The 17,470-nt window shown below is 51.7% G+C and overlaps 2 protein-coding genes across 7 annotated transcripts in view; both read right to left on the reverse strand.

Annotated features, from left to right (window-relative positions):
• Nucleotides 1-1,434: 1,434 nt before the first annotated feature.
• Nucleotides 1,435-5,943, reverse strand: LOC128314891 (protein ATP6V1FNB). Its single transcript, XM_053219173.1, has 2 exons — nt 5,177-5,943; nt 1,435-2,826 (listed from the first exon to the last, which is right to left on the reverse strand). Exons 1-2 carry the CDS (start codon nt 5,682-5,684, stop codon nt 2,702-2,704), a joined length of 633 nt encoding a protein of 210 aa, XP_053075148.1. The 5' UTR covers nt 5,685-5,943; the 3' UTR covers nt 1,435-2,701.
• A 7,068-nt stretch (nt 5,944-13,011) lies between these two features.
• Nucleotides 13,012-17,470, reverse strand: part of FLNB (filamin B) — a 140,232-nt gene continuing 135,773 nt past the window's right edge. For all 6 annotated transcript variants that reach the window (XM_015065296.3, XM_027039074.2, XM_015065294.3 and 3 more), the window contains 2 exons: nt 16,331-16,534; nt 13,012-14,634 (listed from right to left, as the gene is read on the reverse strand). In XM_015065296.3, coding sequence (XP_014920782.3) covers nt 14,447-14,634; nt 16,331-16,534 — 392 coding nt within the window. In that variant the 3' untranslated portion in view covers nt 13,012-14,446. The remainder of the gene's footprint in view (nt 14,635-16,330; nt 16,535-17,470) is intronic.

A 17,470-nucleotide genomic window follows, 5' to 3' on the forward strand; every position in this document is an offset into this window, starting at 1 on the left:
AGTTAATATTCATAAAGTGCTTAGACCAGCCCTGTTCAGCAGGGATATCATGTGAGCCAATATGTAATTTGAAATCTAATAGCCACATGTAAAAAAGCAAAAAAATAAACAAGTAAACTTAATTTTGGTAATATATCTTATTTAACCCAGGGGTCAGTAAATGACAAGCTATAGGTCAAATCTAGCCCACTGCCTATTTTTTTGAGAGAGAGAGAGAGAGAGTGAGAGAGAGTGAGAGAGAGGGAGAGAGAGGGAGGGAGAGAGAGAATACAGTAAGCGAGAGGCAGAGAGAGATAAAACCCCCCAGGAGGGAGGGAGGGAGAGAGGGAGAGGGAGAGGGAGAGGGAGAGGGAGAGGGAGAGGGAGAGGGAGAGGGAGAGAGAGAGAGAGAGAGGGAAACGGGACTCACCTGAAGCAGGGCTCGTGTTCACTGGAAGCAGGGCTCGAGCTCACCTGATGTGAGACTCGAATACACCTGATGTGGGACTCAAACTCAGAAACCGTGAGATCATGACCTGAGTGAAGTCAGATGCTTAACGACTGAGTTACCCAGGTGCCTCTGCCTATTTTTTTAAATAAAGTTTTACTAACACATAGCCATGCCTATTCATTTATGTATTATTTATGGCTGCTTTTACACCACAACTGCAGAGTTGAGTAGCTTGGAGCTGAGACTAGACGGCCCACAAATGGAAAATACTTACAACTAGTCCTTTCCAGAGAAAGTCTGCCAATCCCTGGTTTAACCCAGCATGGACAAAGTTGGTCATTTCAACATGTAATTCAATATAAAAATTATTAATGAGATATGTTTCATGTTTTATCTTATCAAATCTTCAAAGTTTGGTGTGTCTTTTATACTTACAGCTCATTTCAATTTGGGTGAGACACATTTCAAATGCTCAATGGACACATTTCAAATGCTCAAATGGTAGCTTATAGCTACCAAATGACATAGTGCAGCCTTAGAAAAATGCATGCAAACATCATATTGGTGTTCCTTAAGTATGTACATAAATAAATGTCCCAGAAGAAGTAGGCCCTAACACCCTGGGACATCCACTGTGTGGAACGAACCTCTTTTCCATGCCTCTAGAATGATGCTAGTTACATAGTATCATCCTTGAGAGAATTGAGAAAATTGTCACTTAAACCATTTTTGGAAGGGCTTAATCTAGTTACAAAATTCCAACTGAGAAAGGCTGCCCTGGTGGTGGCCTATCCTCTTCTAAGCAGCTTGCAGACTCGCTGCTGACAGAGATCATCATCATCATAATTAATATAATTCACGGACAGAGGCACTTGCTAGGCATTTTCTGAGCATTGTTTCATTTAATGACAGAAATAATGGTAACTCCCTCAGGAAGCCTGTCCCAAGACCTCATGCTGGCTTCAGGGCCTCCTCTGTGCCCCAAAGGTACCCCCCCACCCCCGCACTGCCCCATCCCAACCATCCTCACCCTGTGCTGTGAGCCAGATCTGGCTTCTTATTCCCCAAGACCCCAGGCTGAACCTGACTTTCAGCAGCTGCTAGATCAATGGATGTTACAGTCAATCAAATGGCCCTAGAGGAATCCAGATGTTCTTTGGTATTTGATCAAATTCAGCAGGCAATTGCCAAGCACCTCTGGTGTGCAAGGCTACGGTGCAAGTTCCAGCAGAATTGCACGCACACATTGGCCTTTGCTCACACTCTCTGCCTCTTGCTCTTTTGCACTCAAGTACTGTCCCAAAGTTGATGAGGGAAACCCAGGCAAATGAGCTCAAATTGCAGCTTTAAGTGGCCTAGCTTTTCTGTGAAGTTTCAGGGTAAGAGGCAGACCGGGAGAGATACAACTCTCCCAGCCTTCACACATCTAGAAGTCATAGGATGTGTTCTCACCAACAGAATGTAACAGGAAGTAACATTTGTCAGTTTCAGGCCAAGGCAGTTAAGAGTGGGCGTGCTGTCTGCAGACTCTCCATCTCTCTTCCCTGGTCCCCAGTTGGATGTAGAAGGACTCAGGGAAGGACTCCGAGGCCCTAGGAGATGGCAGAGCCACCTTATGGGACAGGCCTGGATCCCCAGATCAGTGCGTGGCAGGTGGCCGGTTGAACATCAGACTGCACTGTGTTGTAAGAAATATATCTTTACTGGTTAAAGCAAGTGGGATGTAGTGGCTGTTTGTTACAGCAGCAAAGCAAACCTGACCCATGCAGGCTCTTTGTGGGGTGGGTGGTGAGAGAAACAGCAAGTCAACATGGAAACCACTTCTTCCCTAAACTGTGGGATACACAGGGACCAAGCAATTCTGCTGTGGGTCCCTTTGATAAAATGAAGAGCAAGTAAAGACTGGGAGAGAGTCCCCTCCTCCACTTAGCACCATAATAAGATCTTAGCGAGCCCCTCCCCCCCCCCACCCCCACCACGCTGCTGCTGGAGCACGTGGGAGACCCCACTGTTTCCCCCAGGAGAGCAGCTAGCACCCTACACGTTGCTGGTGATGGAGGGTTTGGGGGCTCTGCAAGGAGCTGATTCTCTGAGGACATACAAGAGGCAGCAGGTGGGCCACCCTGAATCCCGGAGGGGTGCCCAGGGTAGACAGGAGACAGGGCTGGACACAACAGAGGGAGGGTGGCTGGGGCTGGCGGCATCTCTGCTCGGCAGGGTCCACACAGACGATAGGAAGAGGCAGGAGCAACTTCTGAACCCCCAGTGAGCTCACATTAGCTGGTCTGTTCGCCGTGGAAAATGGAAGACGCCGCTTTTGATGTAAAAGGTCTTTGTGATGGGCTGGCGCCTGGCATAAGTCGGAGCCCTGGTGTCCTTCATGGCACCTGTGTCCCCTGGAACACAGCAAAGGCCTGCTTGAGCTGGGGCTGCCGTTCCTCCCACCAGCCCCAGCCCAACCCAAAGGGCGGAGAGTCAGCAGGGACCCCCTGCCACGACTGCTTGGGTTAAAATAGTGAAATACTTGTGTACAGTTAGGAATAGTGGCTGCCCCTTGCGCTCCCGGATCCCTACCTCAGCTCTCCCACTCCTTCTCAGGGTCTGGTACCTATATGCACACCTGGCATAGCGTGGGAGCCTCAAGATCCTGCCCAGGATCTGCCCTGATGGGTGGCTCTCAGGTCGTTGTGATTGCTAACTCGTTTGACCCCATCCCTACCCCTAGCTTACTTATCCCTCATCACATTTCTCCCTTTAGTCTAGTGATAGCCCATCCATCCCAGCACTTCAGAGTAAGAACCCCCAGGGTCCTGGCCAAGGCTGCACTAGCTCCCCAAATGCCCGCAGGCTGCAGGTCCTGTCTGCTGAATTAAGAAGAAGGAGAAGGACAAGGACAAGGACAAGGACAAGGAGAATACCAGTTACCATTTGTTGAACACTTCCTATGCGCCAGGCACTAGAAGGATACTTTCTGTGTGTAAAAGGGCATTCGGGGCTGACCCACTGGGGTCCGGACAATGCCTTCAACTCCTCTTCCCCAAGTTGTTTCCACCCCCAGGATGACGCAGCTCCTGTCTGTAACTGGGCTGGGGAGTGGGGAGAGATGCTCAGCAGAAGTTCAGTCATTATTCCTCATCCGTCCCCCAACTGGTTGGGTTAGGGGCATGAGGCCAGAAGCTTACAGAATGTTCCAGAGATTCTAGGAGCAACTATCTGGGACCTTAAGCACAACCACTATGGAGGCAAACAGTCTTCCTGTCTTTGCCCTGAACCTACCACTGCCCTAGTACACAGGGGGCATCCAGAACCAGCTTCCCCTGGCTCTGATGTTTAGGTTGCTGGATAAAGTACAGGATGGCCAGTTACATTTGAGTTTCAGATAAATGATGAATAATTTTTCAGTAGAGGTATGTTCCATGCCGTATCTAGGACATGCTTCTGCTAAAACATTACTGTTTGCCTGAAACTCAAATAACTGGGTATCCTGTAGTTTATAATTTGCTCCATTTGGTGGCCGTAGGCCTGGCAGTGGCTTCACAGTTAGAGGGCATAAATCTGTGGGCTGGAGGAAGAGAGGAGGAGCAGAGAGGACCCATGTGGTGTCTAAGCTGAGACTCACTCTGTGGGCCCAGAGGGTCAGGCCCCTACTCAGAAGAATCTGATGGAATAAAATGCCTTAGAACTCTGTTCAAACCCCTCCCAGCAGGGCTTCCCTGACCACCTGTCTACCACAGGAGCCCCCTCAGTCCCCACTCTTTGTACAGCCTCGACACTCACGTTCTCTGACATATCCTCAGGGACAAAAAGTGCCTCACATATTCAGCTGCTCACTGAACCTTTGCTGAATGACTGAATGAATAAATGAATGAATGAACAAACCAGAATCCAAACCTGGGCCTCCTAATTTCAAACTGAGTCACTCTTTCGTGCTTGTTCATTCCCTAGCTCATTTTGGGGCAGAGCTGGGATTCAGTGACTCCAGATCTCCCTACCTGGGCTGTCCCGAAAGAAAGGATCACATATTGAATGAATGAATGTCTGCCCTATACCCACCTCATGGGGCTTTTGTGAGGAAAATTTCTGTTCAAGGTGCTTTCCCGTTTGATTTCCCCAAAACTCTGTGACAGAGCAAGGAGGTACTGGCATATTCCCATTTTTCAGATTTGGAAACTAAGGCCCAGAGAAGTTAAAGTTCTTGCTTGAGCTCACACAACTCTCAGGTGAAGGACCAGGATTTGGACTTGTACTTCCTGATTCCAAACCAAGGCCTCATTCCCTAGTCCACATTTATTCATTTGTTTATTCGTTCCACCATCACAGCTCCCCCAAGATGGGAGCTGGCAGGGCATTAATAAAATTAACTAAGAAGTCCTGGAACCCACAGGGCTCATTAGGCCAGCTGGATACTCAAGGAATGGTGACTCAGCGGGCCCGGTGCTTTTATAGGCTCAAAAAGCTGTAGAAGCACAAGGGCGCACTCAAATCTGCCTGGAGGGTTTCAGAGGACTTCCTGGAGGAGGTGACATGTGAAAGTTAGCCAGCAGAGGAAGAGGCAGGAGGCACATTCCAGGCGGAGAGATGAAAATGTGCAAAGGTCAGGAGGTGTGAAGGCGTGTGGCCTTCTGGGAGAAAGGGGAGCCAGAGGGATGTGCTTGTTCGTGTGAGGGGTGAGGAAGGACAGGGCTGGGGAGGAAGATTGGGCCTGCCTACAAAGGCCTGGAGTGGCAAGATGGTGGTGGCCCTTACCCATGTGCCAGCCGTACTCCCAGGATGACAGGATCGGGTACAGAAACTTCTCCTCAGGCTTCTGGCGATGCCGCTCCCGGAGGTACAAGGCCCGGCCTTGGCCATCGTGAGAGAGGCCTTGGAAAAACAACTGCAGGGTGCTGGGGGGAACCTGCCTCATTTCTAAGCCCTCTGGCTTGGGCTGGACTGACGGCCCTTGAGTTGCTCTTTGGGCCTCCCAGACTTTGTTTCCCTTGGGCGACGGGCCCTGGACACCCCCTCCCCCAGACAGCTGATCCCTGACCCCCTTGGACTCTGGCCACCCGACCTGTACCTCCTTGCTCTCAGGGGAGCTGGTGGCAGCCAAGGCTGAGCCGAAGGGGGCCCGCTGGACCCGCTTCCTGGGCGTGGGCCCCCCCTTTAGGTACTTGTGGCCATAGTGGATCTTCCAGGCGACCCGGGCTGCGGCCTCCTTCTGGATGCACTCTTGCCAGCAGGCTTGGTTCTGGGTGGTGCACAGATCCCTCATGGCAGTGAGGGGGAAGGAGAGGAGACGGAGGAACCATTCTGCCCCGTAGCCCTTCTTGGGCCTGTGTTTGCTCTGCTGGTGTCCATCTCCAAGGATACGTGCAGCCAATGAGGGCTGGGTTGCCAAGGCTGGAGAGGAGGGGCTGGGCCACGTCAGGGGAGGGGGACTAGGGCCACTCACCGGCAATAGGACAGACCAGGCTGGGAAAGGGAGCAGAGGCTGGCCACAACCTACCCAGGGTGCCTGGCAGGAGGCTGTATTCTACCCCAGAGGGACTCTTTCCCCCTCATACCCAGAAGGTCCCCGGGAGCTGCACAGGGTACCATAGCCTCTATTCTATTCAGCACACCTACTATGCACAGGCACCCAAGGAGGTCCAAAGAAGGCCCAGTGTCCACCCTCGGGAAGCTCTGGACATTTGGCCGGGGGGTTGCCATGGAAACTCTGGACCCCAGCTCCTCAGGCACAGCTCTGACACTTGATAGCTTCCTGGCATCATTTGAACATCGGAATGATAGCGGGAATTACTTTTAGTATTACGAGAATAACATTAGACCAGGGTGTAAGAACTTGGGACGGTGTCTGCCTGGAGGAAGCGCTCCATGAATGTCACCCACTGTTTAACAAGGTACTTGTTTCACAAGTACCTGCTAGGTGCCAGCTGCTGGGCTGAGTTCTGTCTGCCTTAAACCATGTTCCTCAGTTGCTGGGGCTCTCATTAACCTCCTTTCCAGATGGGGGGGGGGGGTGGAGGCCTGCAGAAACAACGTGCCAGCCCTAGGGTGCACCGCTGGGGTGTGCCGGTGCCTACTCTGTGCCGGGCCGTGGGCTGGAGGCGTTACCCAGTGATCCCACTCACTGGAATCCTCACAGTGACTTCCTGGCAGGCTCTCTTCCATCACTTTTGCAGATGAGGAAACAGGCTCAGCAACGTTCACCTGGTTGCACTCCAAATGAATTGACTCCAAAACCCACACCCATTTGAGACAGACACAAAATTCTGCCATAGAATGTGACAGCATCATGTGAGAGGCACAGGGAGCGGGGCACGGGCAGAGGAGGACCCGCCAGTCGTCCCGCAGCACCATAAAGTCAGCCTCCAGGATCCTCATACGCTCTGCCTCTCCTACCAGCGTGCTGCAGACATGAGTACTGGTGAGAAGGATGTTACCCATAATGCCCCAGGGCCACTCACCTTTCCACTCTGCTCAGTATGCTCTCATTTATTCATTCAACCAACGTTCATTTGCTCTTGACCCTGTTGCCAGGCAGAGCCAGGTACTAAAGGTAGATGAGGAGGAACGGAGTCCACATGCTTCCAGTCCTCAGGGTTTCGCAGTCAGCAGGGGAGACAGACTCATAACCAGGGGAGCAGGGAGTTGGGAAGACGATCAGGGAAGGCTTCCTGGAGGAGGTGCCCTTTGCTGGAGACCTGAACCGTGAACACGAGGTAACCAAAGAGTAGGGGAAGAATGTTGCAGGCTGGGACTCCCCCAAAGTAAGAAAGGGTATGGCTGTCTAGACTGTCCTCTGTCCCTCAGTCTTCCCAGGGGTAAATTGAGGGCAATGAAGTTTGTGGCATTTGGGAAGATTAAGAGCCAGCTGGTTAAGTAGGACAGCCTGGGCCTGGCATATCTCCTCTGGAGCACTCACAACAGTCATCAGTTAATTGTGCAATCACCTTTCTAATTAAAGGTGTCTGAACAGGCCGTAAACACCAACAGTGCTTTCAGTACTGAAGGCGTTTCTGTGTGCCAGAAGCTGCAAGTGAACAAAGCTGACAAAATGTCCCTCCCTCACGGAGCTTGTGCTTTCTGTGCCCTGTCCTGCTCAACCCTGCATCTGTTACCTCCAGAGCACCTCTAGGGGTACTGTCTGGTATACAGTCGGTGCTCAGAAAAAGTGCTCAAGGAAAGGAGGAATAGGCAGACTTCACATTGGTTCTGTTGCCCTGCGGCGTGCGCGGGAAGGACAGAGGGAGGAAAGTCAGAGGAATTGCGGGGTGGGGGTGGGGGCAGAGGTGGGTGTGCCCCTTCCTGGCTTCCTAGACCCGGTGCCTTCCAGACCACAGCGTTGTCTCCCCAGCCGCAGTTCGCGCGTCCGAGGCGACCCCTGGCGGTCACCACAGTGACGACAGTCGGAGCGGCTATTCTTGACAACAGGCTCTGGCGGATGGCAAGACAGGGGCTGTGCAGCGGGTGGACAGTCACCCCCTAGAGGGTAGTGGGCGGTGGAAGGGTATAAAGGAGACTCTAAAGTACTTCCTTCCAACGGATTCAAGGACAGCCGTTCGCCCACAAAGACAGTGCCCACCTGCTAGCCAGGCCCTTGCATGCACAGCACGGCTTCATGGCCTCCTTCCTAGATTCAGGCTTTCTGGGTTTTATCACAGCCTTGACCATTACTAGCTGTGTGGTGTTGCACAGGTCACATAACCTCTCTGACCCCTCAGAAATGCCCCTGTAAAAAAGGGGGATAATCATAAGACTTGGTGCCTAGGATTAGTGTTACTTATTACACTTTATTTTCTCTAGATTTACTCATTCAAACCCATCCAGTAACCTCTGGGAAGGTGTGGGGGCAGCCCCAGACCGGCCTCTGGCCTAGGACTCTGCTAAGGGAGAAGGGTCACTGAAGCCTGGAAACCAGGGGAGTCTGGGAGGTGAGCTGGGGCCCTCCCGGGTGCACCTGACTCACATAGTTCTCCTCTCACCTTTCTGACCACTATCCCAGGCCACCAAAGACCCCCTCTGCTCCTAGTGCTGCCATTGGCCATGCCATCCACTCCCACTGATGACTCCCAACCCACTTTCCAGTGCTGGGCTCTGTCCCCAGGCCAAGTGCCTCTCCTATTTGTACTTACTTGTGTCCTTAAAGTAGCCCCTCCTGGATTTAAGCTCTCTGCGCAGAAGAACCCTCTTGAACACCTTTCACCAGTAGTAGTAATTTTATGAATTCTTATCATGTACTAGACACTAATATGTTCTTTACATTCATTCTGTCAGTTAACCCTCAGGGTGCGAGCCACCCTGCCTGCCTCAGAACACTGTATGGGGTAGGTTCTATTACCCCATTTCACTGGAGAGAAAACAGAGAATGTGAGTTCTTTGAGAGTAAGTGATCTGCTAGAGGTCAGGGCAGGGTGGGATTTGAACCTGCTGGCCAAGCTTTGAACCACCATACTTAACAAATTCCCCATGAGCCCCTTTCCCCTCATTGAGGTACCCCTTTCACTTTGCCTGGGGGAGCCGAGTCTCCCCAACACACTCAGGCAGCTCCTCTTCCAGCAGCTCTGGGTGGGGAAGGATTTGGCCAGTCAGTTGGAGGATGGTTGTACTGGGAGATCTTTCTGGAGGTTAATCTTAGAAAGGAAGTTTTCTACTTTCCCATTGTACGGATGAGGGCACTGAGACACAGAGGCTTCTTGGAGGAGGTGCCCTTTGAGATCTGAACTATGAATGTGAATTGGCCAGGCAAAGAGTAGAGGAAGAATGTTCCAGATTGGGTCTCCCAGTCTGCAGGGCAAGAAATGGTAAGGCTATCTAGACTGCTCTCTGTGCCTCAGTTTTCCCAGCTGTAAAATGAGGACTATAAAGAAGTTTGGGATATATGGGGAGATTAAGAGCCAGCTGGTATCTGAGCCAGTAAGCCGCAGACCTGGGATTGGGGTCTGGACTTGAACCTGCAGCACCTGACCCACTGCTTTCTGAGTGTTTCTCACACACCAGGATACTCTGCTGCCACAACGCCCAATGCCGGAGGCTGGCATTTCCGGGGCGTGGCGCTGCCTCCAAGATTTCCTCTTTCTCAGGGACCACCCCACCAGCGTTCAGCATCAGTTTTGCGCTAAGAACGTCAGTGGCGACTGGGAGAGGCATCCTGATGTCTTGGGAAGGCGGTGGTTATGGCAGAGGGAGTCATGTGGTCAGTACAAGGCTCCAAGACTCTTTCATCTTTGAGCTTTGTCCTTGGGGAGATAAGCAAGTCTGAAACACGTAACACCCTTGGGTGTGAGCCACAGGCCAGGCTCGTAAATCCCCTATCTCCTGCCTGCCTGCTTTGGAGAGCTCTTGAGGGAGAGAGAAAGGGCGTGGGGTGGGCCACCCTAAATTCCTTGCATGTGAGTTGGTCCCCTGTGGGCTCAGGAACCCAGACAAAAGACTTATCACAAAGCAAAAAGGATCCCTTTGTTTAGATTCCTCCCACCGTGTTTGGTCAGCATCCTTAGGACAAAGCTGGAGCGAAAACATCCAATTCGGGCTTGCCTTGAGCGATAGGACATTTTTACTCCCTCTTCAAGTTATGATTTGCTATTGTGAGGAGGAAAAAATTTAGCCAAACAAGATGTGCTTCTGGGAGAGAGTTTTCATTAGTGAAATGCCCTGATTACAAAGCCCCTTCCCCCTCCAAGTTAATGGGGATTTGAAAAGATTCCATTCCTCTCCTAGACCTTGCTTCCATCATGCTGAGATTAAGCCCAAAGAGCACTTAAATTAATGAGTTTGTTCCCCATTTTAAAGTACAAACTTGGGTGTGTGTGTGAGGGGGCGACAAGGATCAAGCCCTCATTTTGCCATTTATGTTTATTATGCTAATTTTTAAGGCTGTGCAATTTTTCGGGGAAATTAAATCCTGACTCATTTTACACCAAACTCATCGAGAGGTGGCTTTCAAGGCCCCTTTGAAGTCTTAAGACCAGACATACGGTTAAGGGCCCACGTGCCTATAAGTGTATTGGAAACAGACATGTTAATAAAATGTTTCCTTTTGGGCAGCAGGGAGAGGAGGCTTGAGGACGGCTTCCAAGGGTTGCCAGGGGAAAGTGGATGAGGAAGAGGCAGGCATCCGGGCTGAGAAGGGGACAAGGCCTTCACTGGGTTGAGGTTTCTGCAGGTCAACTGTCAGTGCCGTCTGCTCTAACCACTAAAGACTGATGGCCCAGTCAACTCCTGACAGGAAAGGGGCAGAATCAACAGGTGAAAGTCAGAAAGGGCCCGGTACCCGTTCGAGGTCGCGTTTCAAAGTCATCGAGGCGTTTGCGCAAACAACAGCCCGTTCCCACGGCAGCAAGTCCAGGTGCAATAAGAGTGCCCTGTGGCTCTGGCCATTGACCAAGAGAGGTGCACAGCACCTGAGTTGTGTGGGACGTAATGGGTGGGACCCGCCGGGGCAGCACCAGGTGCGGCCTTGTATGAGGAGTTGGTCACAGAGAGCCGTAGCCAAGACTTACAGCCCCCAGTGAGATTTCACGTGATCCTCACAATGAAAGGGGAGGCAACCTCCCCAAGGCCACACAGCCACTGAATGGCTGAGCCAGTGTTCAAACTCCACCTGATGCCAAAGTTCAGCAGTTAACATATAAATGCTGCCTCCCCAGCAGAAACCAGCCGGACTTCACCCTCTGTCCCCCTGTGCTCCTCTGCGGGCAAGGTCAGCATCACTAGGCAGAGTCTGGACAACCCCCAAAGCCCACCACCCCCGTGGGAGTTCGGGAGCAGTTATTCCCAACAGAGGCCCACAGATAAGGGGGCCTCCAAAAGGAGAGGCAAAAGAAGACCTTCCCTCCAACCTTCCTCCCACCTCTCAGAGGGAAACAGGCCTCCATCCTGGTAAAAAATGAGGTGCCAGTGATGAGGGAGCTTGGGGGCAAGCTGAGGGCAAAATACAGTCTGCCCCCCCACCCTGCTGCCCCCGGTGGAGTATGTGTGATATTCCTCGGACACTCCTGGCTACCCAAGAACAAAGGAAAGGGGTTTAAGTGCTTGCCATGGTAATGTGGGAAACTAAGGCAAATGAAAAACTAAATTCCCTTACTGCCTGCAGCCCACTGACAGTTCCTTGAGATGGTAGAGTGACCTTCCTCTAGGAGCTCAGCTGGATGATGACACTATGCCAGGAGCGAAAGAGAATCTTAGCTTAACATTATCCCAACCCGAGGATCCTGTAAGACTACTTCCTTTATCTCAACTGCCCCAAGATATATGCTGGCAATCATACTCCAAGCTTATGGCCCCCAGTATACATCTGAAGAGTCTCATGACTGAGGTTTTATTAAATGGCAATAAATGGTGTTTCCCTAGCAACTGCTAGCCCCTCAAGGTCCTGGAAACCTTACTTCCAGAATTCCTTACAGACATACTCTATCCGTGACCCCCTCCCAAACTGAGGGTATATAATGAGTTACCGATCACAACCCCAGTGCAGCTCTTTCTACTCATGGGTCCTGTTTCCACGCTTTAATAAAATCGCCTTTTTGCCAAAGATGTCTTCAAGAATTCTCTCTTGGCCGTCGGCTCCGGATCCCACGAGCCCATCACCGCAAAACTTCATCAGCAGGAAGAAACACACCAAAGGATCCAGTGTTCCTTCCTTGCTTTTCCCTTCACTCCTCACCCCCAATGGAAGGCTGGGGGGCCGAGCAGGGTCTTCCAGGGGCTTATCTGGGGGCTCCTGGTGCCATTCCTTCTGTGTTCCTGCTCCCAGAGGTATAGCCAGGGAGGTGGGGCTCCCACACTGGGGAGAGAAAGGCCAGGGCCTAGGGTGAGCCCCACATGAGCCTTGACACTACGAACATGTCCATACAGCACCAGAGCTGGTATCCACACTGTAAAGTGGTGTCACAGGAGTGCCGTGAGGGTGAGCAGGAGGTCAGGGGCTAGGTATCCCAGGCATAAAGTCAGGCACAAGCTCCTCCTAGCAGAAGCAGCAGGGAGAGGAAGACACTAACACCAAACACAAACCCTGTTGTCCAAGGGCAGTCGGGACAACAGATGACAGAGCTTCTTGTTTGAGTGAAATCCCTGAGATGACGGTTTTCTCGTGTCATCAGGAAAAAGACTTTCCTGGAGGCTGTGTTGGTGTCCAGACCCAGTGTGCCCCTTTCCCAGTGCCCTCACTGCCAGGCCCAGCCTGTCTGTCTGGCCTCTGCTGATGAGATATTCCCAGCAGGGCTCACAGAGAAGCAAGCCATCCCCCTACAAAAAGAGGCAAGGCTTGGGGCGCCTGGGTGGCTCAGCTGGTTAAGTGTCCAACTCTTGATCTCGGCTCAGGTCACGATCTCCCAGATCTCCCTGCTCGTGAGTTCAAGCCGCGCATCGGGCTCCGCGCCGACAGCATGGAGCCTGCTTGGGATTCTCTCTCTTGCTCTCTCTACCCCTCCCCCACTTCCATGCGCCCCGGCTCTCTCAAAATAAATAGATACACGTTTACAAAAAGGCACGTTGAAACAAGTTGTTAATCTGTGTCCTTTCCACCAGGGGTTGGCAAGAGCTGGTCAGAGACTCAAACCTTTTATTCAGAAACACCACCCTCCAAGAACACTGAGGAAGCCTGACAGAGCAAACATTTAATAAGTTATAAGATACAATTTACAGTTGGCTTTTGATTCCAGTTTTGCTTCCACGTCCCAGTTTCCAAAAGCTGTGGCCCTTTCACATTAGGCTTCAGGCTCCTCTGGTTTCTAACAGGGGGGCTATTGCCAACACTTGCCCCCAGCTGCTACATCCTGGTGACTGTCCCCCACCTCGCTCCCTGTCCCACCCACGGAGGCACTTGTGACAACAGCGGCCACTTCCTTAGGACCAAATCAACAAAGTCTGCCTGCCCAGACCATACCACCCATCCGGGCCCTGAAGTCAGGCAGTGTTCCCCAAACGCTTTAAGTTTATTCCAAAACCAGCTCAGATCTGCAGGAAGGGGTGCAAAATGCCTTACACCCCATTTTTGGAGCTTTGCACCTGCACAATGCTGTCTAAACAGCCTCGGATGTGATCAGGGCCAAATGAATACAAAGCCACCGAGAGCTGCGTAGCTGTCCTATTTCTGCCCAATGGTGAAAGACCACTGAGGAGCCACCACCGCATTGCCCGCCTCCCCCGCAAAGGTCAGCAGGAGTTTCATTCTTTCCTTCTATAATCATTTTCCAGAAGTGATCCCAGGGTTGACTGGAGGTGGGTGGGGAGTGTCGTGTCCTGTGACAGGCCTCTGTGTCTGAGGGCGCTGACACAGTGACCCACCTGTGGTCACTTCCAACGTGTTGGCAAGACTCATCAGACTGACAAATAGCTGGAGTGTGTGGTTAAGCCACTGCAGAGTTTCCTTGGACCCAGCGACTTTAGTGGCCTTTAAAGACAAAAGCAAAAACGTGGCTGCCAAGATGGGCACGTGTTACAACTTTGTAGGAAAATAAACACTCAGCAGAACGGGAGGAGAGGCACGAGGAAGCATTGAGGCCAGCGCACTCGCTGCCCTTGGCCAAGTGTGGAAAGGCCACGGATGGGCATGAGGGTGGAGGTGAAGAGTGCTGAAACGATGGCATCTGCCTAAGAGCCTTGTATGTGACACGGGCACTGGGAGAGATGAAACTGGTTTTAAGTCTTCTTTTCTAAATGACAGCCTACGCTAGGTCGCCTCTTTCCCCTCGTCCCTCCCCGCCAGTCTCGTTTCATTTTGTGTCACAAACTGGCAAGCCAATTTCATTTTCCAGAAACGTCAGTCTTGCGGGTGATCTGCGCCCCCAAGAGGTCCGATTTGAACCGAGTGTACATGGAAATCTTCTCAGCCCATTGAATGAGTTTGCATTTCTTAAGAGTCCCCAACACGTCCCTAAGGAGTCAGGTCTAGGACTTATTTCTGAAGGCACTTTTTTCAGGATGGGGGTTCAGACCCAGAAACAGGCTGGAGGAAACTTTGTATAAAACAAGTTACAAACAAGCAACAAAAGCAACCACCAGAACTCCTCCCAGGATTTGATGAGAACTGTTTTAAGGCACTGTGACGTGGAAGGGGCTGCCGGGGATGTGTTCCTCTCCCCACTTCACGGCCAGAACATAATCCCCCTTCTCCTTGACAACGTATGTGACATTGTATTGTTGGTTGCCCACATGCTTCATGGAGACCTCTTCACAGGGGGTGGTTGGTCCATGGACACCAATCAGCAGCATGTTGGAACCTGGGAGGCCGCAAAAGGTGGTTACTCTGTCAGGATGCATCACAGAAGGCAGAGGAAGGGGAGGGGATATGGGAGCCAAAGGAAAGTTACCAGTGGCAATTATGAGCATAAACTCATACAGCACAATGGCCCGGGTTCAAATCCTGCCCAGCTGGGTGACTTCCTAGCTGGGTGACCTTGGATGTGGAACTTTACCTCTCTCTGCCTTAGCTTGCCCATCTGTAAACAGATGCTAGCACCTACCCCATGGGCTTGTTGTGAGGTTCACAGTAGTTAGATGTGAAGCCCTTAGCTTGTAGCAAGGGCTACAGAAGTGATGGCTACTCTGATCTCATTTATTCTCATAAAAAACTTAAGGAAGGTGCCTTTATTACTCCCATTTTAAATAATAAGAAACTGACTTTTAGAAAGAGACTTCTAAACTTTTCCGGGATCACATGGCTAAATTTGGGGAAGGAAGGAAGGAAGGAAGGAAGGAAGGAAGGAAGGAAGGAGAGAGGGAGGAAGGAAGGGAAGGAAGGAGGGAGGGAGCAAGGAAGGAAGGGAGGGAGGGAGAGAGGGAGAGGGGGAGGAAGGAAGGGAGGGAGGGAGAGAGGGGGGAAGGAAGGAAGGGAGGGAGGGAGGGAGGGAGGAAGAAAGGAAGGGAAGGAGGGAGGGATGAAGGAAGAAGGGAGGGAGGGAGAGGGAGGAAGGAAGGGAGGGAGGGAGAGGGAAGAAGGAAGGGAGGGATGAAGGAAGAAGGGAGGGAGGGAGGGAGGGAGGAAGGAAGGAAGGAAGGGAGGGAGAGAGGGAGGAAGGGAGGGAGAGAGGGAGGAAGGGAGGGAGAGAGGGAGGAAGGGAGGGAGGGAGAGAGGGAGGAAGGAAGAAGGGAGGGAGGGAGGGAGAGAGGGATGAAGGAAGAGAGGGAGGGAGAGAGGGAGGGAGGGAGGGAGGAGGGAAGGAAGGGAGGGAGGGAGAGAGGGAGGAAGGAAGGAAGAAGGGAGGGAGGGAGAGAGGGAGGGAGAGAGGGAGGGAGAGAGGAAGAAGGGAGGAAGGAAGGGAGAGAAAGAGGAGGGAAGGGAGGGAGGGAAAGAGGGAGGAAGGGAGGGAGGAGGAAGGGAGGGAGAGAGGGAGGAGGGAAGGGACAGAGGGAAAGAGGGAGGAAGGGAGGGAGGAGGAAGGGAGGGAGAGAGGGAGGAGGAAGGGAGGGAGGGAGAGAGGGAGGAAGGAAGAAGGGAGGGAGGGAGGGAGGGAGGAAGGGAGGGAAGAAGGAAGGAAGAAGGGAGGGAGGGAAGGAGAGAGGGAGGAGGAAGGGAGGAGGGAGGAGGGAGTAGTAGAGCCAAGTTTCCAGCCCAGATGTGCTAGAAGCCAGAACCCAGGCAACTAATCACTGACACCCAAATAAATACCCAAGTTCAAACTGCAGTCAAAGCAATTATCGGCACAGAAGGAGCCAGATTATTGATTCAGTTTGCCCATCTGTAATGGGGATAATGCCACCCTTCCTGTCTATCTTGAGAGCATCTGAAAGAATCAAGAGGCAACAGAGAGGAAAATCACTTAAAAATACTAAGTGCAGGACAACTGGGTGATGAACAAGGTTACTTCCAAGTGGCTGGGTGGCAGGGGTAGGTGGGCACTGCGGGGAAGACCCAAGTCAGCACAGGGTGCCCGGCCTGCCTCCACCCCGACCCTTGAGCGGGACCGGGCTACCTACCGGCTTTGCTGCAGTCCACCAAGAAGGAGCTCTTCTGGCCCACAAAGGCCTTCGAGAGCCCTGCCCCCTTGGAGGTCACCTTGCTGGCGTCCGAGGAGGCCTTGGGGATGGCGCTATAGCAGGTCTCTGTGGATGACCTGGTCACCGACTCCACCAGAATAGATGAGGTCTCGTTGGCTGAGCCAGGGCTGACCAGACGCTGGCCTAGGACGTGGAAGGGAGGGAGGGAGAAGTGAACGGCCAGAGCAAGTGGGTCCTCTCAGCTGGAAGAGGTGAGCACCCCAGGCAGAAGCCCCAGGAAAGTCCACGCACCCCAACAGCTGGATCCAAAAGCCACCACGTCCTCATCTCACCCCAACACCTGAATCTAAACATCACCATTTCCCCATCTCACACCCACAATGTCTTCCAAACCCCAGAAATTCCTCCCACGTAGCCTCCTGCCACCCGGCAGGATTCACTTCTTCCCATTTATATAAAACACTCTATGTATAAGCAATGTGAAAGCAACGTTACCCTCTGGGGACAACATATAACAAAATACCAAAAATGGTTCTCTCTGCATGTGAGAGGATGATTTTTCTATCCGAATCTTCTAATTTTTCTGCAATGAATACTCCTCCTATAACAGTGAACCAAGTAAAGACACGCAGAAGGGATTTACCACAATATTTACGGTGATTACCTTGGGCCCTGGGCTGTAGGGTGGTTTTGACTCATATTTTTTCTAGCGTTCTGAAGGACCACATTTTTATAAACTTAATAAAACCTTTGATTATTTTAAAGATAAAGGTTAGATGAGGCGCCTAGGTGGCTCAGTCGGTTAAGCATCCAACTTCGGCTCAGGTCATGATCTCATGGCTTGTGAGTTCAAACCCCATGTTGGGCTCTGTGCTGACGGCTCAGAGCCTGGAGCCTGCTTCAAATTCTGTGTCTCCCTCTCTCTGCCCCTCCCACGTTCACGCCCTCTCTCTCTTTCTCAAAAATAAACAAACATTAAAAAAAATTTTTTTTAAATAAATAAAAGTAAAAGAAATAAAGGAATTTTTCAGGTCTCGAAGATTTCAAATATGTAAATATTTCTGTTCTGTCAAAAACAGAAAATATGATTTTTCAACTTCTACACTCCTACTCTGCCAA

The sequence above is a fragment of the Acinonyx jubatus genome, chromosome A2 (genome assembly GCF_027475565.1).
Source record: "Acinonyx jubatus isolate Ajub_Pintada_27869175 chromosome A2, VMU_Ajub_asm_v1.0, whole genome shotgun sequence".
Classification (NCBI taxonomy): Eukaryota; Metazoa; Chordata; class Mammalia; order Carnivora; family Felidae; genus Acinonyx; species Acinonyx jubatus.

What these genes read in the sequence shown, in the direction of transcription:
- LOC128314891 (XM_053219173.1), bottom strand. Translation starts at nt 5,684, where the DNA reads ATGAGGGATCTGTGCACCACCCAGAACCAAGCCTGCTGGCAAGAGTGC. An exon ending in GGAGTACGGCTGGCACATGG is followed by an intron (nt 2,827 to 5,176) that starts GTAAGGGCCACC and finishes GCTGTGTTCCAG; the next exon opens with GGGACACAGGTGCCATGAAG.